This window comes from Bufo gargarizans, chromosome 2 (genome assembly GCF_014858855.1).
Source record: "Bufo gargarizans isolate SCDJY-AF-19 chromosome 2, ASM1485885v1, whole genome shotgun sequence".
NCBI lineage: Eukaryota > Metazoa > Chordata > Amphibia > Anura > Bufonidae > Bufo > Bufo gargarizans.
In genome coordinates, this window is record NC_058081.1 from 486,532,925 (window position 1) to 486,555,294 (window position 22,370).

Consider the following 22,370-nt stretch of genomic DNA (forward strand, 5'->3'; position numbering starts at 1 on the left):
ATATGAAGTTGATTCGCTCATCCCTACTATCAATCACTGATAACACCTCCCTCGTGTACAGCTATCAGTGACTGACAGCTATCTCTATATACACTCTGAATGATATCAATCATTGATAACACATCTTTGTGTACAACTAACAGTGACTGACAGTTATCTCTGTATACACACTTACACAGAGAATGCTATCAATCACTGATGACACCTCCCCTCTGTACAACTATCAGTGACTGACAGCTATCTCTGTATACACACTTACACAGAGAATGCTATCAATCACTGATGACACCTCCCCTCTGTACAACTATCAGTGACTGACAGCTATCTATGTATACACACTTATACAGAGAATGCTATCAATCATTGCTCCCCCAAGTACAGGTATAAGTGATCACTGATAACACATCCCTGTGCACAACTATCAGTGACTGACAGCTATCTTTATATACACACTTACACAGAGAATGCTATTAATCACTGATAACACCTGCCACGTGTACAAATATCAGTGACTGACAACTATGTATGTACACACACTTACACAGAGAATGCTATCAATCACTGATAACACCTCCCCGTGCACAACTTTCAGTGAATGACAGCGATCTATGTATACACGCTTATACAGAGAATGCTATCAATAATTGCTAACACCTCCCCCAAGTACAACTATCAGTGACTGACAGCTATCTCTGTATACACACTTACACAGATAATGCTATAAATCACTGATAACACCTGCCACATGTACAACTATCAGTAACTGACAGCTATCTATGTACAGTTGTGTTCAAAATAATAGCAGTCAGACATCACTAACCTGATCAATCACTGTTTTTGGTAGAAATTATATTTCTACATGGCAAATAATTTACTAGCAGGTGTAGTAGAGTAATAGAAATCCAACAGACCCAACAGTCAAGACATGCATGCTGCTGATTCTCTGTAATTGAATCACTTATTGAAAGGGGCATGTTCAAAGTAATAGCAGTGTGGAGTTCAATGAGTGAGGTCATTCATTCTTTGAAAAACAGGTGGCAATTATTGCCCTTATTTAAGCAAGGAAGGCAGCAAATGTTGTACATGCTGGTTGCAGTGCATTTCTCTCTGAAATTCTGAGGAAGGTGGGTCGTTCCAGACATTGTTTAGAAGAACAGCGTATCTTGATTAAAAAGTTGATTGGAGAGGGGAAAACATATAAAGAAGTGCAGAAAATGATAGGCTGCTCAGCTAAAATGATTGCAATTGCTTTAAAATGGCAACCAAAACCTAAAAGACGTGTAATAAAGCGAAAAACTACCATTCGAATGGATAGAAAAATAGCCCAAATGGCAAGGACTCAGCCAATAATCAGATCCAGGAAGATCAAAGAAGGTCTAAAGTTACCTGTGAGTACTGTTACAGTTAGAAGACGCATATGTGAAGCCAAGCTACCTGCAACAAGCCCCCGCAAAGTCCCACTGTTAAAAAAAAGACATGTGCTGAAGAGGTTACAATTTGCCAAAGAGCACATTTACTGGCCTAAAGAGACATTTTGTGGACAGATGAAAGTAAGATTGTTCTTTTTGGGTCTAGTGGCCAGAAACAGTTTGTCAGACGACCCCCAAACACTGAATTTAAGCCACAGTACACTGTGAGGACAGTAAAGCATGGTGGCGCAAGCATCATGATATGGGGATGTTTCTCATACTAGGGTGTTGAGCCTATTTCTCTATACCAGAGATCATGGATCAGTTTGAATACATCAGAATACTTGAAGAGGGCATGCTACCTTATGCTGAAGAGGAAATGCCCTTGAAATGTGTTCCAACAAGACAACGACCTCAAACACACCAGTAAACATGCAACATCTTGGTTCCAGAATAACAAGATTGACGTTATGGAGTGGTCAGCCCAATCCCCGGATCTTAATTCAATAGAAAATTTGTGGGGTGACATCAAAAATGCTGTTTCTGAGGCAAAACCAAGAAATCGAGAAGAATTGTGGAATGTAGTCCAATCATCCTAGGCTTGAATACAGGTGCCCGAAGTTGTTTGACTCCATGCAACACAGATGTACAGCAGTTCTCAGAAACAGTGGTTATACAACTTAGGGTCTATTTACAGGTCCGTAGTGTATTGCGGATCCGCAATACACCCGTCCGGCACACCCCATAGAACTGTCTATTCTTGTTCGCAATTGCGGACAAGAATAGGACATGTTCTATTTTTTTGCGGAGCTGCGGCCCGGAAGTTCGGGGCCTGAAGCCTGGAAGTTCGGGGCTGTGCTCCGGAAATGCAGATACGTAGAGCACAAAGTGTGCTCTCTGCATCCATTCCTGCCCCATTGAGAATGAATATTGTGGAACGGATGCAGACTTATTTGCGGACGTGTGAATAGACCCTGAATATTAGTTAAGTGATTCAAAGGAGAGAAAAAAACATTTTTCAGTTTATATAGTGAATGTTTGAGTTTGTAAAGAAGAATACAAACACAGCAATTTTTTTGAAGAGTCTAATATTCACTTTTGTTCAAATTTTTTTAGAGGAACAACACAAATTTGATATATTTTTCTTAATTTTTTAATTTGGAATAGAATGTGTAGTGTTCCCAATGCATTTGTGTGTATGGAAATAAAATCTATTAGAAGGATTTTGAGCTTTATTCACTTTTTTAAACACACTACTATTATTTTGAACACAACTGTATATACACTTACACAGAGAATGCTATCAATCACTGATAACACATCCCATGCACAACTATCAGTGATGACAACTATCTATGTATACACACTTACACAGAGAATGCTATCAATCACTGATAACACATCCCCGTGCACAACTATCAGTGACTGACAGCTATCTATACACACTTACACAGAGAATGCTATCAATCACTGATAACACATCCCTGTGCACAACTATCAGTGACTGACAGCTATCTATACACACTTACACAGAGAATGCTATCAATCACTGATAACACATCCCCGTGCACAACTATCAGTGACTGACAGCTATCTATACACACTTACACAGAGAATGCTATCAATCACTGATAACACATCCCGTGTACAACTATCAGTGACTGACAGCTATCTATACACACTTACACAGAGAATGCTATCAATCACTGATAACACATCCCTGTGCACAACTATCAGTGACTTACAGTTATCTATACACACTTACACAGAGAATGCTATCAATCACTGATAACACATCCCCGTGCACAACTATCAGTGATTGACAGCTATCTATACACACTTACACAGAGAATGCTATCAATCACTGATAACACCTCCCTCGTGTACTGACATCTGTTCATGAGGGTGGTCTTAAGTTAGAAAAAGCACAAATATAAATGTATAAGTGACAAGTTTTACATTTTTTTTCCCTATAAAACAATATATCAATCTGCTCAGCTTCTCCTGCTCTATTACATGTTGCCTGTAGGTTGCATTGCATTTTGTGGTGACTCTTTAAGATATGTTTACACATGGCAGATGCCTTGTGGATCAGATGCATAATGTAGATTTAGCTACAAATACGTTGCAGATATTCTCAACTGAATTTACATCCTGTGTGGATGTACCCTTAGTAAGTAGGTGGAGAGAAGAGAGGTGGTCTACACTGCTCATTGACACACTAGAGTGGCTGGGAATAGCATTTGTATTTGCTTGAAATAATTGAGAAGAGCAGTTATGTATGGGGTCATTGATTTCACTGAACCTGCTCTTCCTTATTATCTTTTGTAAAAGGAGCAATTCAACTAATAGGGGGCTCATAGAAAAGATTCAAACTGGGCTCCTATATGATGCTGGTCACATAAAATCCTTAACCTATGCCTAACACTATGCATTAATCTCTCACAATCTTGTAGGCTAAGATTGTAGGACCTGTAAAGTAGCAATTATGGTACAAGTTCTTACCCCTCATTAAAATAAGGGAGGAAGTCAACGTGATCTGGGGTGATAGGAACATATTAGAAAACTGCTGTGAAAGAAATTATTGACTAATGAGGAGAAAGCTTACCAATGGCAAACTTTCTCTTTCTGGATTTAGTCTGTGTTTTCATTGTTCATGGTAAAACTTTCAAGAGTTGACAATACTATTTGGTACTGCAAGAAAAGTAAAAGTAAAAAGTTGGAAGCAACACAAAATTTCCCTCTCAGTCATGATGCAAAAGTCCAACTCTGGTGGATCACTCCATTTCCACCCATAGCATACAGTAGAAAAAGTAGTAGCAGGATGTCAGCATATCTACCTGGCAAAAATGACACCAAGCATTTTCTTTCTACTGAAAATCTATGGCATATCATTAACATTTCAGAATAGACTGCAAGGCCTACATATACTGTAAATAGTGGCCACTGTGGCTGCTATGAAGTCTAAGAACAAGAGAGCCCTCAGACTAGATTGGCGTCATATTTATGTGTGCTGAGCTGTCTCTCTTTATAGGTTTAGCAGTAGTCATGGGCTAGCATTGGATGCTTACCCTCGTGTCCAGCACCAAGAATGGGTTCTTTGTTATATTCACAGCTACTGAAAAGTGTTGATTGACACTTATACATATAAATTAATTGAAATTTATCAAAACTGGAGTAAAGGAAACTGGCTTGTTTGCCCATAGCAACCAATTAGAATGCACCTTTCATTTTCCAAAGAAATAAAATGAAAGGTGGAATCTGGTTCCTGTGGGCAACTAAGCCTGTTTTTCTTTACTCAAGTTTTGATAAATCTCCCCCATTATCTTTAGATCCTGCTACTACAAGTAAAGGTATTTATTAGTGATTCAGTTCAATTTTACTTTGTCTTCTACTATTGTCACGGTCCCTCCCGTCACAGAGGTGAGAAGATCGGATAGACTTGCTGCACATGAGGCTATCTGACAGGTCTCTCTATTTTCCTCTTTGTATGTTGTTGTTTGGCAGGATCTCACCTCTCCTCAGGTTCTGCTTGCTATCAGTGATGAGGGTCTATTTAGGTCCGCCTCACAATGCTGACCATGTGGTTGATATTTCCTCTTGGAGTTGCTAGAGCTTGTTTGTCTTGGATCTCCTGCTTCTCCATACATCTCAAAGCTAAGTACAAGTTGCCTGTACTGTTTGTTGTTCTCTGGTGTGTTTTGCTCTAGGCCTCAGGGAGATGCGGGTTTCTTCATCTGGGAAGGAACCAGCTGTCTCATCTCCTGCTTCCTATCCTAGGGCTCAGCATCAGCAGTTTTAGCAGGGCATAGGTATCCGGCATATGGGATCCATCAGGATCTGCTCATACTGGCAGGAGTTAGGGAAAGGCCTAGAGATTAATAGGAGGTCACATCCCTCTTCCTTAGATTTTGAGGCCTAGACTGTTGTCTATTTCTTTTGTGTGTATCTGGTGTTTTCCCCTTCTCCATTACCTGTGACATTATCAACCGCCCAAAAAACTGTTATCCTTTGTGTTTTTCAGTGCAGCTATGGATACTGTTTCTGCACTGGTCGATCATATTCAGGGGCTGTCTTTGGAGGTAGCTGATCTCTGTACGGGCGTTGCACAATTTCAGAGACCACAGGCGGTAGGTTCCAGCAGCGGGAACCAAGCCTGCCCTGAACCTAAGGTCGCTCTCCCGGATAGGTTTTTCCAGGCGAAGTGACAACTTTGTTCGGTTCAGGAAGTCGTGCAAATTATTTTTTAGGCTACGTCTTAACTCTTCTGGGGATGAGAGTCAAAGAGTGGGGATTATTATTACTTAAAGGTGATGCTCAGTCTTGGGCTTTCTCCTTGCCAACCGGATCACAATCCCTCCGGTCGGTAGATGACCCAGAGCTCTGGGACTTATTTACGATGACCCAGATCGTGTTTCCCTGGCCGAATTTAAGTTGCGTGGTTTGCGGCAGGGAGAACGTTCTGCAGAGTCCTATTGCTCTGAATTTAGGAGGTGGACAACTGATACGGAGTGGAATGACCCAGCTCTCCGTAGTCAATTCTGTCATGGGCTGTCTGAGAACCTGAAGGACACCTCGGCATTTCACGAAAATCGAGAATCATTGGAGGGGGCCATGTCTCTAGTGGTACGTACTGGTAGACGTCTGAGGGAGAGATCTCTTTCAGGGGCTGTCTTTGGAGGTAGCTGATCTCTGTACGGGCGTTGCACAATTTCAGAGACCACAGGCGGTAGGTTCCAGCAGCGGGAACCAAGCCTGCCCTGAACCTAAGGTCGCTCTCCCGGATAGGTTTTCCAGGCGAAGTGACAACTTTGTTCGGTTCAGGAAGTCGTGCAAATTATTTTTTAGGCTACGTCTTAACTCTTCTGGGGATGAGAGTCAAAGAGTGGGGATTATTATTACTTAAAGGTGACGCTCAGTCTTGGGCTTTCTCCTTGCCAACCGGATCACAATCCCTCCGGTCGGTAGATGACCCAGAGCTCTGGGACTTATTTACGATGACCCAGATCGTGTTTCCCTGGCCGAATTTAAGTTGCGTGGTTTGCGGCAGGGAGAACGTTCTGCAGAGTCCTATTGCTCTGAATTTAGGAGGTGGACAACTGATACGGAGTGGAATGACCCAGCTCTCCGTAGTCAATTCTGTCATGGGCTGTCTGAGAACCTGAAGGACACCTCGGCATTTCACGAAAATCGAGAATCATTGGAGGGGGCCATGTCTCTAGTGGTACGTACTGATAGACGTCTGAGGGAGAGATCTAAAGTTCCTCTTGCCCGGGATGTACTATCATATGGGGAAGCGACATCTTCTGACATTCTGGGTAAAGAGACACTCAAGCTCATGTCTGGTGATGAGCTAATGCAATTGAGGCAGGTCACTCCTGGACCAGGTGATAAAAACTTTAGGGTTAAGAAAAGACTTTGCTTTTTCTGTGGTAAAGGAGGACATTTTGTTAACGTATGTCCTTATATTAAACATCAAGGTGAAAAGCAAAAAAAAAACGAATGTGTTTAGTCCTCTTCTCACTCTTGGTAGTGTGGGTGGGGAATCTGAGAATCTACTTTTGTCATTTACCGGTAGTACCCAATTTCTCCTGCCTGCCAAGGTGACGCTAGACTCCAAAACTGTGGAAATGGAAGTATTTATTGACAGTGGGGCAGGGGCTAACCTAGTGGATGGCCAGTTTGTCCGTATGCATGGTTTGACAAGTGCATTAGACAAAAATATTTCTGTGTTTGCGATTGATTCCGCCCCTCTCTCTCAAAAGTGTCTGTCTCAAATGGTCTAGGACATTCACCTAAAGGTGGGAGATTCTCCTACTTAATCCATTTCATGTTTTGTGCTGGAGGGTTTGCCTGCTCCTCTGGTGATAGGTTTACTATGGTTAACCAAACATAGACAGATTCTTGATTGGAGTGATTACTGCCTTGACAACTGTCTCAGCACATCGCATTCTGTTGTAACGACTAAAATGCTACCTTCTTTCATTTTGGATTTTTCTGATGTTTTCTCTGAGGGTGGAGACCAGGAGTTCCCTCCTCATCGGGAGTATGATTGCCCTGTCAACCTTATTTCCGGAGCTAGATTGCCAAAGTCTCGGTTGTATAATCTTTCTGAACCCAAAAGAGTAGACATGCGAGAGTATATCACTGAGAGTTTGGCTAAAGGTCATATTAGGCCATCCAAATCACCAGTGGCTTATGGGTTCTTCTTTGTAAAAAAAAAAAGGATGGAATTGTTATGCCATGTTTGGACTTCTGTGAGCTTAATCGCATTACTATCTGTGATCCTTATCCCCTTCCGTTGATCACAGATTTATTCAATCAGATTGTCGGCGCCAAGGTATTCTCTAAGTTGGATTTGAGGGGGGCATATAATCTTATAAGAGTGAAGGAAGGGAACGAATGGAAAACGGCCTTTAATACTCCTGAGGATCATTTTGAGAATCTTGTCATGCCTTTTGGTTTGACCAATGCTCCTGCGGTTTTTCAACACTTCATCAATGACATCTTTCATCATCTGGTGGGCAGGTTTGTGGTGATTTATCTGGATGATATTTTAATTTATTCCCCTTATATGGAGACGCATGAAGATCACGTGAGACAGGTCTTACAGATCTTAAGAGAGAATAAATTGTATGCTAAAATGGAGAAGTGCGTATTTGCGGTCCCAGAACTGCAATTCCCGGGGTACCTACTCTCATCTTTTGGTTTTCGTACGGATCCGGAAAAAGTCAGTGCTCTGACTGGGATCGACTCGAAGATATGAAGGCACTAATGCGATTTTTGGGGAAGTTGACGCATCAGAGGTAGGGGTTGGAGCAGTCTTGTTGCAGGGTCCTTGTGATTTAAAAAAAAAAAAAAAACTCTCTTCTGCTGAAAGAAATTATGATGTAGGTAATAGAGAGTTGCTGGCCATTAAATAGGCTTTTGAGGAATGGCATCATTGGTTGGAAGGAGCGATTTATCCCATTACGGTAATTACTGATCACAAAAATCTGGCTTACCTGGAGTCAGCTAAACATCTGAACCCAAGGCAGGCCAGATGGTCGTTGTTTTTTACTAGATTTAATTCCATTGTCACTTATCACCCTGGGATTAAAAACATCAAAGCGGATGCATTGTTGTGTAGCTTTCCTGGGGGGGGGGGGGGGGGCGATTCGGAGGATCCTGCTCCGATATTGGTTGATGGGGTGGTTGTATCCGCCCTTTATCCTGAACTTGAGGCAGAGGTGTTGGAGGCCGAGGGAGAGGCACCTGATTCCTGTCCTCCAGGGAAGTTGTATGTCCCTTCAGAACTATGACACAAGGTGTTTAAGGAACATCACAATACAGTTTTTACGGGACACCCTGGGAGAAGATCCACTGTGGATCTCATTTCCTGGAGATTCTGGTGGCCAGGATTATGTTAATGTCTTAAGGGCTATGTGGCAGCTTGTGAGACTTGTGCGGGTGCTAAGGTGACTCATACTCACCCTTCAGGATCTCTACTTCCCTTGTCTATCCCATCCCGACCCTGGACTCATTTGTGCATGGACTTTATCACAGATTTGCCTAATTCCTCTGGGAAAACTGTAATTCTGGTGGTTGCTGACCGCTTCAGCAAGATGGCACACTTTATACCATTATCAGGTTTACTTATTGCCAAAACTCTCACTCAAGTGTTTGTCGATAACATTGTGAAACTACACAGCATTCCCTCTGATGTGATGGGTGGTGTCTGATAGAGGGATTCAATTTGTTTCCAGATTCTGGAAGGCGTTCTGTACTCGTCTGGAGGTCCAATTGTCCTTCTCTTCTGCCTTTAATCCTCAGTAGAACGGACAGACTGAGCGCACTAACCAGAATCTGGAGACTTATTTAAGATGTTTTGTCTCTGAGAATCAAGAAGAGTGGTCTTCATTTTTGTCGTTGGCCGAGTTTGCCATAAATAACCATAGATAGGAGTCCACTGATAAGTCACCGTTTTTTGGTGCATATGGGTTCCACCCGCAGTTTGGCACATTTTCTGGTACTGAGACTTCTGGTATATCTGAAGAGGAAAGATTCTTCTTTTCGTTGTCATCTATTTGGCGGAAGATTCAAAACAATTTAAATAAAATGGGCAAAAAGTATAAACGTATGGCTGACAAGAGACGCATGAATGGTCTGGACCTGAGAGTGGGTGATTCTGTGTGTCTGTCCACAAGAAACATTAAGTTGAAGGTACCCTCATGGAAGTTGGGGCCAAGGTTTATTGGGCCATACAAGATCTCTGCCATTATTAATCTGGTGGCTTTTCGTCTTGAACTTCCGCAGGCTTTGATATGTTTAACCTGCTGAACCATCCTCCCTGCCATTCCCTCCCATCATGGTGGATGATAATCTTGCGTTTCAGATTGCCAGAATAGTGAACACACGTATTCTTCGTCAATCTCTTCAATATCTCATGCACTGGAAGGGTTACGGTCCAGAGGAAAGAATGTGGCTTTCACAGGGCGCATCCTGATAAGGTCAGTCCTGGGTGTCCGGAGGTCACCAGTAGAAGGGGGGGGGGTACTGTCACAGTCCCTCCTGTCACAGAGGTGAGAAGATTGGATAGACTTGCTGCACATGAGGCTATCTGACAGGTCTCTCTGTTTTCCTCTTTGTATGTTGTTGTTTTGGCAGGATCTCACCTCTCCTCAGGTTCTGCTTGCTATCAGTTATGAGGCTCTATTTAGGTCCGTCTCACACTGCAGACCATGCGGTTGATATTTCCTCTTGGAGTTGCTAGAGCTTGTTTGTCTTGGATCTCCTGCTTCTCCATACATTTCAAACCTAAGTACCAAGTTGCCTGTTCTGTTTGTTGCTCTCTGGTGTGTTTTGGTTCTAGGCCTCAGGGAGATGCGGGTTTCTTCATCTGGGAAGTAACCAGCTGTCTCGTCTCCTGCTACCTTTCCTAGGGCTCGTCAGTTTCAGCAAGGCATAGGTATACGGTGTATGAGCATTTCCACCATCAGGATCTGCTCATACTGGCAGGAGTTAGGGAAAGGCCTAGGGATTACTAGGAGGTCACCATCCCTCTTCCTTAGCTTTTGAGGCCGAGACTGTTGTCTATTTCTTTTGTGTGTTTCTGGTGTTTTCCCCCTTCCCCAATACCCATGACAACTATACGGAGCATAATAGTTAAGATTCTCTACGACTGCAAACTTCATGGTCAGGCAGAATAAACATTATTCTCTTTCTAAAAATATGAAAATATTCCAACATTATTATTCCACACAGGTTCCATAAAGATAGATTATATCATATTATTCCTGGAAATGTAATACTGGAACCATCTAGAGACTGGCAGGTAATCTAATTTCCCATTGTACAACATTCTAAATAGCACTGTGCACACATAATAACAAATGTATATTTGATCATGTCTATACATTGTCAACCACTGGGAGCCCCAGTATGAAATTCAATACGTTTTCCTTCATCTAAAATGTTCTGCAAGCGTTTATATGAGCTTAAAATAATTTACATTTTTATTTTATATAGTGGGTTTATTAGAAGGTATTATGGAGGTACCATATCTGTAACCTATGACAGCCCAGATGAAATGGGTATCAGAATATGTATATGAGATAACAATAAAAATGTTACAAATAATAGTATCTCATTCCTGTTACCCACACATGTGTATGTATGAATGTAATGAATTATTGTTTTCAGGGATGTCACTGGCACCAGGCATCTCTGACACATACTCCAGACTTCTGGCCTGCTGTCTTGGATCCTTGGGTCAGCGCCACTTTTAACTGCATACTATTGAAACCTATGGTAAAGCACCATTCTCCTTCTTGTAGGCCATGTCGGGGAAAAGCACAGGTGAGGAGGGGGAGGGGGGAGTCATTATTACTTTCAAGGGCCACAAAGGAGAAATAAGAATCTAGAATGCACAAATGGGACATTATTCCTATGTGGTGGCACAAAGGGGCATCATTACTGTGTAGAAGCACAAAGGGAGCACAATTACTGTGTGGGTCATTGAGAAGATCTTTATAAGGGTTTATTCACACGACCGGAAGTGTTTTGTGGTCCACAAAACATGGGTACTGGCCGGGTGCATTCCGCATTTTGCGGAACACACACGGCCATTGCTATTATAGAAATGCCTATTCTTGTCCACGATTACAGACAAGAATAGGACATACTCTGCCTTTTTTACAGGGCCACGGGACAGAACTACGGATGCGGACAGCCCCCATTGAAATGAATGGGTCTGCACCTTTACCACTAAATTGCGGAACAAATGTGGACCCAGAAATATGGTCGTGTGAAGGGACCCTTACTCTGTAGGGTCCAAAAGTTGGATGAAGTACTGCTGGAAATATAAAAGTTGGCATTTGTGGTGCTGTGGTGGTGCACTGTTGTTGTCTGGGGCACAATATGGTGAACTACCAGTTTGGAATTATTCGTTTTGGGGCCTCTATTTGTGGGCACTGAGTTGCACTTTTTATCACTATTTTTTGGGCATGACTATAGTTATGAAATTATATCTGAAGTTCACCTTACACATCAACTGTAAGTTTAACTAATTGAAGTTCTTCAAAGTGCTTGTTATCTAGCAATATATGATCCCTGTATAATGTTTATATTAGCCTTTGTATAATGGTTTCATTCGGTAACAATATGGTAGTATTACTGAGTCACAAAATAGCATTAATAATAATGGTCATGTCATGATAATATTATGTGGGCCTTGTATAGTGGGTTATTGGTAATATTTGTATTTGTATATACATGAAATACTGCATGCATAATGTGCCTCATTTAACATAACTGATTAAAAAAATAAACAGTACATGGAGAATGGAATGGTATATGGCGAACTAGGAATAAGGGACTATTCCCGATTGCTGTGCTACCTAAGTGATCTGCAGAGACTACAATAGTAAGGTTAAAAATTTAAACTAGGAAAAAGTTTTTGAAAAAGGAAGAAAAAATATAGCAAGAAAATTCTGGTGATATAAAAGCACTTATTGTCCGAGTTGATCTATCTTCAGGTCCTTCTCCACTTTGACAGGACACGACTACTGATAGGTTACTCACCACAATGTTTGACAGCACCCCTGATTCTATATTTACTATTCACCATGCACATGTTAACATATTCTACAGACGCCAAACTTTGCAAAAAGGCTGTAATATCTTAAATCCCAGCAAAGCATTTTTGTTTTATCTACTAAAGTGTGCTGCGAGGGGGCGTTCATAACATCTGCTGTTTCCAAAACCATTACATAGATTTGTGCAAGATCTGGGTTAGTGACACACTGCTGCTGGGAAATTAAATTACTCATACATCTATTCACATTAGGGATGCATTGGCTACAGTGATCCTACCCTACCAAGAAGGAACCGATGGGACAGGACAAGCAGATGGTTCTGCCACCCCAAGGCATAGACTGAGTATATCTTGACAACATCTGGAATTGTCTGTATATATAATACACCTCTGGTATGGAGTAACCTATTATTAGTGTTTCTTTTACAGCAAAATACATTTTTTATATTAGAGGTAGCACCGCAACCGTGTGCTGGCCATTCCGTTCATTCCGTGCCATTCCGTGCATTGGGGACTGCAATTTGCGGTCCCCAGTGCAAGGCAACATCTGTGCGGCGGCCACAGACAGATCCAGACCCATTCAACTTGAATGGTTCCGTGATCTGTCCTATTAATCTTTTGCAGGGCGGAGGCACTCCTTAGTGCTTCCGTGGGCTTCCGTTCCGTGCCCCCGTTCCGCATCTCCCGGATTGCGGACACATTGAAGTGAATGGGTCCGCCATCCGTGATGCGAGATGCACTCGGCCGGAGCCCGTGTATTGCGGACCCGCCGTATGCGGGCTGCAATATGGCCATAGGCAGCACGCGGTCGTGTGCATGAGCCCTGACTTACAGGTACCATCATAAAAACTAGAACTTGTTCAGATGTATTTTAAAAATCCCACACGAAGGGCAGTTTATATTCATATATTTTTTAGGTGTAAAGAGTTGACTTGAGGTTGTCTGGTTTGGAAAAGCCATATATAGATACCCTGTTATAGAATTTTGAGTTAATAGAGGAGGGTGTCCCATTCAGGTCTTTATTAGCTGCAGTGGAGAGTGATTTCTATGTGAACTATGTAATTCCTAATTTGCCCTAGTGGTGACGCTGCAGGAGAATAGGAACACTGCTTAGTTCCTCCGCAGATAACAACCGATCACCAAGGATCTCAACAATGAGACACCTTGCAATCAGTTAATGATTCGGGGACCCATCTAACCAAAAAGATTGTTCCAAGTGGAACAGAATGCCAGGGCTACTTGGAGAATGCCTTTTAGCAGTCACTTTGTATAAATGGGTCGGAAAACTTTTTCGTCTTTGGACACAATTCCTGCAGAGTGCCTCATCTCTAGTATGGCTAGTTTCTGTTTTATTTTCCCATTGCTCATTTGTGTATAATAATCAGGGGTGCACCGCCAATGAGGCCAGGTGAGATGATTGCCTCAGTCAGCACCAGGTGGGGACAAGTGGGGGGCAGCGGAAAAGGTTTGGGCAATGAGCGCTTCCATTGTGGAAGAGTTCATCTCTGCGCATTCAACAGTATTGCTATATTAACAAATATGTTTTGTAGCACTATATGTAATGTTTTCCAAGTATGCCTATAACTGTAATGTGGGAGGGAAGGTTAGGTTGAGAACTTGGCATTTCAGTTTTCGTGTCATGCAGCAAAAAGTCTAGATGCACCCCTGATAATAATATGAATCATGTGCAGGACACCCCCATCTATGCTTTTCATATGCATATGGACAGGGGTTGTCAGTCTCTTTAATACAGGTAGACACTTATAGCTCTAAAAACAACATACAAAAGACATGATTTCCCCATATAATACATATACAAGTATTATAATATTCCAGCATGTTCCATGCTGTTTGCACAACCACACACACAAATCAATGCTCGCTAAAAGATCCTGACCAGAGATGTAATCAATTTGGCAGGTTTGAGATTTGCAGCAAATCAGAGTGATTTACACACTAGAGAATCAATGGAGGAAATACATTGTTATAGATTTGTTCATCTATAGAGATTGTGGAATTGATTGGACATATTTTAGATTTGCAGTAAATCAGAGTAGTGATGGATGAACATCGGCCGGGAAGATTCGCCAACGCAATCGCGCGAACGCGGTCAAATGTTCGCAAACTACGCGTTTGCGTCGGGCCCCATTCACTTTAATGGCAAGTGGACCTGAAAAACCTTCAGGTCATATTTGCAGACACCAAATACTTACTAGAAGTGCACAAATTTTCCAGAGGGGGATCAATGCCAAAAATTCCCACAGCCCCCCATACAGCTCCGTACACATAATTGCAAAAAAGTTTTAGGGGTAAAAATATGGCTACAAAAAAATAAAACTGTATTTTTCCCACTTTTCAATTTTTTTATCACTATCAAAATGCCAGAAAAATTATACACATAAGGTATCGCCGGATTCGTACTGACCTGTAGAATAAAAGTAACTGGTCAGTTTTATCGTAGATCGAACGCTGTAAATTTTGCAATTTCACCCTTTTTGGAATTTTTTTCACACTTCCCACTACATGATATGCAATATTAAATGGTGGCATTGGAAAGTACAACTTGTCCCGCAGAAATCAAGCCCTCATATGGATATGTGAACAGACAAATTAAAAAGTTAAGGCTCTGAGAAGGCAGGGAGCACAAAACGAAAACACAAAAATGAAAAAAAAAAACTTCGGGGGTGAAAGGGTAAATATTAGACTACATGCACACGACCGTATGTGTTTTGCAGTCCGCAAATTGTGGATCCGCAAAAAAAACTAAAAACGTGGGGGCGTTTACGTATGTCATCCTTTTTTTTTTGCGGATCCATTTTAACAATGTCTATCCTTGTCTTCTAAACGGACAAGAATAGAACATTTTAAAAAAAAAATTGCGGGGCTACGGAACGGACATACTGATGTGAACAGCACACGGCGTGCATAAAAAATGGAACAGACACGGAAACAAAATACGTTTGTGTGCATGTAGCCTTAATCTGATTATTTTTGGTATATTAAAGGCTGCAATGCTTTATAAACTAAATTAAAATGGAATAAAATTCATAAATCATTCTTTAATATCATTTTAAATATTTATCATTATCAAGAAAACAACTACCGAATAAAATCGTCCACCCAGCATATGCTGGGCGACTTACCCACTTTTTTTTTTAATTACATTGCGACAAGTAAAAAAAAGGGAGGGGGATGGGAGTTCTTTCTGTGTCTATCTTCATGAATGCGCACTGACAGTTTTATTCCTTCTTTTATGGGTTCACCAGATCACATCACTGTCACATGCTGCCTGTTCAAGCTCACAATCTTCATCCTCATGCGGACTCAGGACCCATGGATCAGATCAATATAATTATAGGTAAGTATATATATTAAGTATATTTATATACTATAACTTTGATCCTATGTGGCCCCTTTTGTAATTAGTAGAGATGAGCGAATCGAAGCTGACGAAGTCGAATTCGTTCCGAACAAATGCAAATTTTCTTGCGCTTCGTGGTAATGAATTGCAATTTTTCCTAACATGGTGGCTAGCCGGCTACAATGGCGGCTACACATGTGCAGACATGGGGCAAGGAACTCTGGGAAGGCTGGATGACCCATAATGCCATGCATGCAGCCAATCAGCAGCCAGCCAGCTCGGTGATGTCACAGCAGGCGCTAGGAAGAGTGGAAGAAAAGCTAATTGTTAAAAAAAAAAATAAGGAAAGAAGCGATTTACTAGTTCAGGGAAAGGATAGTGAGAGGAATCATTTTACAGGCAGGGAGAGATGTGTGCAGATGCTAGAGAGAGTCATAGGAAAATCCTCATTGTGAAAAAAAGCAGTTTACAGGTGCAGGAAAACATTGCCTGGGGATCCAGATAGTCTCAGAATACAGCTCTGTCATTCCAGCAATTAGCTATTGGGGTGCAAGTGCTATGTTGAAAAGCCTTTAGTGTCTTTTATCTGTGGAAAAAGATAAATATATATGCAGGCCACTTTTGCTGTTAACTGCGCTGATATCATTTAGTGGCCTATTTCAATACACTACGAGAAATATTTACGCAGGTCACTTTTGTTGTTATTTGCACTAAAAGCATTTATTGCCATATTTCTAGAGAATACGAGAAAAATAGATGCAGCTCACATTTGGTGTTATTTGCGCTAAAAGTGTTTATTGTCATATTTCACTACAGAACGAGAAAAATAGACGCAGTTCACATTTGGTGTTATTTGCGCTAAAAGCATTTATTGCCATATTTCTAGAGAAAAATAGACTTAGTTCATATTTGGTGTTATTTGCGCTAAAAGCGTTTTTTTGTCATATTTCACTACAATACAAGAAAAATAGACGCAGTTCACATTTGGTGCTATTTGCGCTAAAAGCATTTATTGCCATATTTTTTTTTTTATAAAAGAGAAAAATAGACCTACAGGGTGGGCCATTTATATGGATACACCTTAATAAAATGGGAATGGTTGGTGATATTAACTTCCTGTTTGTGGCACATTAGTATATGTGAGGGGGGAAACTTTTCAAGATGGGTGGAGACCATGGCGGCCATTTTGAAGTTGGCCATTTTGAATCCAACTTTTGTTTTCAATAGGAAGAGGGTCATGTGACACATCAAAAGTATTGGGAATTTCACAGTTCACAATTGGTGTTATTTGCGCTGAAAGCGTTTTTTGTCATATTTCACTACAGTACGAGAAAAATAGACGCAGTTCACATTTGGTGTTATTTACGCTGAAATTGTTTCGTTGCTAATTTCAAATCCTTTAGTTGCCTATCTCAGTAAAAAATATATGTTGGAAGGCTGAAATGTCAGCCTGAATTTGTGGGAGGGGCGTCTGACCCCTCTTAAGCGCCGGTTCCCGACTCCTCTGGGCGTTTCCTGTTCACACCCGCTGGATAAGGAGCCGCCTTCCATCTCTCCTGCAGTCCGAATCGTCTATGGGCTCGCACGCCGCCTGTACACCGCCTGCACGCATCTCCAGGATGGGTAAGATCTCTTCCCTCGTTTCCCGTCCCCACCACAGGGCACCTATGATTGGCGCCCATGTTTTCCCCATTGTTTTAACGCTGCTTCCGTTCGCAGGGTCGGCGTGCGTTCCAGTGTGGAACGCAGGTTGAGGATCACTATCGGACTATCTGAACCCTCTCTTGGGGATCCTCCACTGTCTGTGCTGCCCCTGGTTGTGCCTGCCGGTCTATTGGCTCCTGCTGGAGCTATCAGTGCTGTGAGGTTCTCCTTGGGCAGGGTCAGGTGCCATTTTCCTGAAGGATAAAAAAAAAATAAAAAAAAAAAATAAAAGAAAAAGGTGTTAGACAAATATTTTGTTTTTTGTTTCTTTCTGTTTTTCTTTTCTTTTTCCATTTACATGTGTTTTTTTCCCCCATGTTTTTCTGCCTGGATCGCCCAGGCTCGTATCTACCTCTGTCTTCCTGGATCGCCCAGGCTCATATCTACCTCTGTTCCTGGATCGCCCCCAGACTCGTATCTACCTCTGTACCTGGAACGCCCAGGCCGTCCTCTCTTCAGTTGTTTGTCCTTCCGACACGAACAGTTCTGTCCTCCAGTGAACGGGTACGTTGAGTTTCCTTTTATTGTGTATACTTCCCCTGGTCCACCCAGGCTCTGTCTATCACGCTGTCAGTCTCATCCTGGTACGCCCAGGCTCTGTTCTTCTTTGTCTGCCTGGTACGTTCAGGTCTCCCTGCATGTTTACTGTCCCGGTTCTCCCAGGGTCTGTCGCTGTCGGACGGATTCGTCCAGGCTTTGGCTCTCCATCCATGGCAATCTTCCTCCTGATCCGCACAGGTTCTGTCCACACTTCCACACTTGGTTCACCCAAGCCCGTTCCCTTCTGGTTCACCCCTTCCTGGCACTGCCAGGTCTGTCCATCACTGGGCTACATGGTGCAGTATTTCTTGGTTCCTCCTTGTGTTTCCTCTCCTGATTCTATCAGGCTCCGTCCGTCTTCACTCCTGCTGCTCGATTCTCGCTTTCTGCACTATGCCCTCTCGGTTTCCGTAGGGTTCGCATATGCCTTCCGGGCTAGGCACGCTCAGGTTGCTTTTCATAGGCCACATTCACTTGTCACTTTCGTTTGGTTCACCTTAAGGTCTCCACCTTGGGTCACCTTGGCTCCACGTCCTACTTTTTCTTCCAGGTTCTAGCCGGTTCCATTCATCCGACACTTTGCTTAGGTTGGGTTAAATAAAAACATCTTCACAGGTCTTCTCCAGCAACTTCAGGTACGTTACTCGGTCTTTCCACAAGCCTCCTTCCTGCTGACGCTGGTCGTTCTACCTTCCGGTCATGCATAGTCATCCAGAAGTGTCTCTTTCTCTGCAGGTTGAGAATGTCGCGAGCCTCGGATGTGGATGACACCATGTCAGTCCCAGAAACTTCTGTTTCAGGACAGTCCGGCACCATGTCCCTGAGAAGTTGGACGATTCCCAAGCTGATCGCAGAACTTAACAGAAGGAGGATTCCTCACCCGGTTTCTGCTCGTAAGGCCGAATTGTATAAGCTGCTGATGACCAGCCCGAGTCCGTCGGGTGTCCAGTCGGGGATTACGTCCATTCAGCAGTCGGATTCGTACTTTTCTGCTGCCACTTTGCGGGCCTCAGAGCTCTTTTATGTACAGTGTGCCAGTCCATATTTCACTCCTTAGACTGGTGTCCTAACTCTGTCAACCCCATTCAGGATAGGTCCCTGCCCGGCCCCTCGGGTTCCCAACTTGGCGCCCCCCGGGTTGACAAGCTTGGCCGCCCCATAGTGTACCTGGGTAGAAGCCAGGTCTGTAATAACTTTAATGCGAGCGGTTGTGTCTTCAATGGCTGCAGGGCTCTCCACATCTGCTCATTGTGTTTCAAGGCTCACCCTCGCCTGTCCCAAGAGGTCTGCCAAGCAGTCCTGACTAGCCGACATTAATCTTGATCTGCTAGGTGTCCTTCTGCGGGATCATCATGACAGAGGGTTTGTGCAATTCCTGTTGTCTGGTTTTGCAGAAGGCTTCCACACGGGCCTTATTGCCCTTCCTCAGACTTGGGAGGGTTGTAACTTGCGGTCTGCCTCTGGGGACCCGGCGGCAGTTGACGAGTTGCTCCAGTCAGAGGTTGATAAGGGTTTACTTATTGGCCCGTTTGAATTTATTCCTTTTTCTTTGTGGCGTATTAACCCTATCGGCCTGGTATCTAAAAAAATCATCCAATAAAAAACGATTAATTTATGATCTGTCCGGTCCTAATGCTTCTGCCACACCCAGCCTCAATTCACTCATCCCATCAGAGGAATTCTCAATGCAATATTCCTCTATTGATGCGGCGATTAAGTCTATTGTGATCTCCGGCAGGGGTTCCTGGTTGGCAAAGGCGGATATTGCAGACGCCTTCAAGCTCCTTCCTATTCAACCGCAATTATGGGGATACTATGGTCTCAAGTGGGCTGGTCACTACTATTTTGCGAATAGACTCACATTTGGTTCTAATAGTAGTCCATGGTTGTTCGACCAATTTGCCAAGGTATTACATTGGATCCTCCATCATGGCGGTTTGCCTACGGTCATCCACTACCTCGAAGATTTCCTGATCATCGGGGGGTCCACATGGCGGGTCAGGCAATCTGGCTAGTCTGCTCCAAATTTTTTCAAGCCTGCAGGTCCCGGTGGCCCATGCCAAGACTGAGGGTCCTGCCAATAGGGTGACTTTTCTAGGCATCATCTTGGATTCCATCCGGATGGAGGCCAGCCTTCCGGAGGAGAAACTTGCTAGTTGCCGGGCAGTGATTTCCCACGCTGTGTCCTCGGGCTACATTTCCAGGGTTGAGCTTCAATCCTTGTTGAGGCAGTTCAATTTCGCCTCCAGGATCATGCCACAGGGCAGGGCAGTCACCTCCAGGCTGCTCCAGTTGCTGCCTTTGGCTTCTGACCAGGACAGCATCGTCCATCTGGACAGCCATGCCAGGGAGGACTTGGCCATGTGGTCACTGTTCCTATCCTCATGGAACGGCATTTCCCTTTTTGTGCCTTCTTGGGGGCAGTCATACCCCACCATTTTTTCTGATGCAGCTGCGTCCCGCGGGTTCGCAGCTATTTTTGGGTCGCATTGGATGGCTGGCCAGTGGCCCATAGAAGTCCGGTCGGACCCCGAAGGTCTGAGCTCCACTTCCCTCCTAGAGCTTTACCCTGTTGTGGCGGCTGCCCAAGTTTGGGGACATCAGTGGGCCAATGCACCTGTGATGTTTGTCACCGATAATCAAGCTTTGGTCGACATTATCTTGAAAGGCAGTGCGAAATCACTCAAGATCATGTCCCTCCTCCGCAGACTATTTTGGGTCTCCCTTTCCCATAACTTTCATGTTGTTTGTAGTCACATCCCAGGAGTCAGGAATGTAGCTGCGGATGCTCTGTCCCGCTTTAATTACCCCCTTTTTTTTCCAGGTGATGCCAGAAGCAGATCCCCTCCCTCAGCCTTCAATTCCCTTGTGATGGATTAGAGTCCCTCCTTTCATACGCCAGGAACCTAATACAACATTCCCTCTCCTCCAACACCGCCAGGAATTACCAAGCCGGCCTTAAAATTTATGAGGAATTCTCCAGGTCTTACCTGCAGGGTTCCCTGGACGATATCTCCTACATATTAGCGTTCATCGCCCATTGTCATCTCCACCTCAGGCTGTCTTATAATACTATTAAGCTGTACTTAGCTGGAATCCAGCACTGCTCCATTCTTCACAGTCCGGGCGGAGGTTCTATTTTTTCGGTACAAGCAGTCAAGGCTGCACTTAGGGGAATCCAGAAGAGCGGGGATGCCTCTTCTGGCTGTAGACAGCCTGTCTCCGGTGAGATGCTTAGGAGACTTTCTTCTGCGTTGGATGGTCATCCTTTTGGGCACTCTCCCAGCTTGGTCATTAAGGCAGCTATGTACCTCGGATTTTACGGTTTCCTTAGGCCAGGTGAGTTCACTAGCACCACCTCCAAGCATCAGGGTTTGCAAAGGCAGCAATTGTCCTGGACCTAAAACCATTTTGTCCTCCGGTTACCTTCCACCAAGACCAGCCAGCATGGGCCTCCTACCGAGGTCAAGTTTTTTAGAACCTTCAATGTTTGGTGACAGGACGCTCCCCCTGAAGGCCCGCTGTTGCCTTTCCACGAGGGTTCCACTCTATGATAGGGTTGCTATTGTCCTTGTTTGGCCTTCTTGAAATCACCATTTTTTTTTACCTTTCTTTTGATCGGTCAGAAGGAAGGAAAAATTAGACGCACAATGGATCCTGTCTGTGTAGCAGCTGTAAGACCTGTATGGTCCCATCAGAATTGGCTAATGATTTGGTAGCCAAAAGCAGGAGTGGGTACAAAACACAGAAGACATGCAAATATTACCTTCACGTGTCATCTCTATTTTAGATCCACTCCTGTTTTTTTTTTTTTGCATTACCAATACTCATGGATTAATGAGAAAATGCTGACCGAGTGAAGGCGTATGCTCCCCACACAGGATCAGTTTTTTGTGGGTTATTGTTCTGATGGATCAGAGAAAGGACAAAATAATCAGTGACTTCAACACAAACTTACTGCTGACACCCTCTGCACTCTGTCGGGGGGCTCTACTTGTAAAATAGTCTAATAGAACAGGTTCTGTAGACATCTATGTGGAATCAGCTGATGAGGGTGTAAAAGGAGTGCGCTTCTTCTTGACGCTAACATCGACCTGTAAGGTTGAGTTAATACTTGAGTTATTTGGTAAATTTTGGCCCTGTGACTGCCCAAATAAGTGAAGTGTGCTGTGATTCTAAGAGCGAAGCCTGTCATCTGCATGTCATACTGACTGACAGTATAATTTCACTATCCCAGCACACTCCCTATGCGTGTTACTGCAAGGCACAGTGTTGTACACCA

General features: G+C 43.4%; 1 protein-coding gene across 1 annotated transcript in view; it reads right to left on the reverse strand.

Moving 5' to 3' along the window:
- GLRA1 (glycine receptor alpha 1) overlaps positions 1-18,904 on the reverse strand; it is a 118,660-nt gene extending 99,756 nt beyond the window's left edge. Inside the window, exon 1 of the mRNA XM_044277458.1 lies at positions 18,702-18,904. Within this exon, the coding sequence (XP_044133393.1) occupies positions 18,702-18,904 (203 nt within the window). The remainder of the gene's footprint in view (positions 1-18,701) is intronic.
- Positions 18,905-22,370: the final 3,466 nt, after the last annotated feature.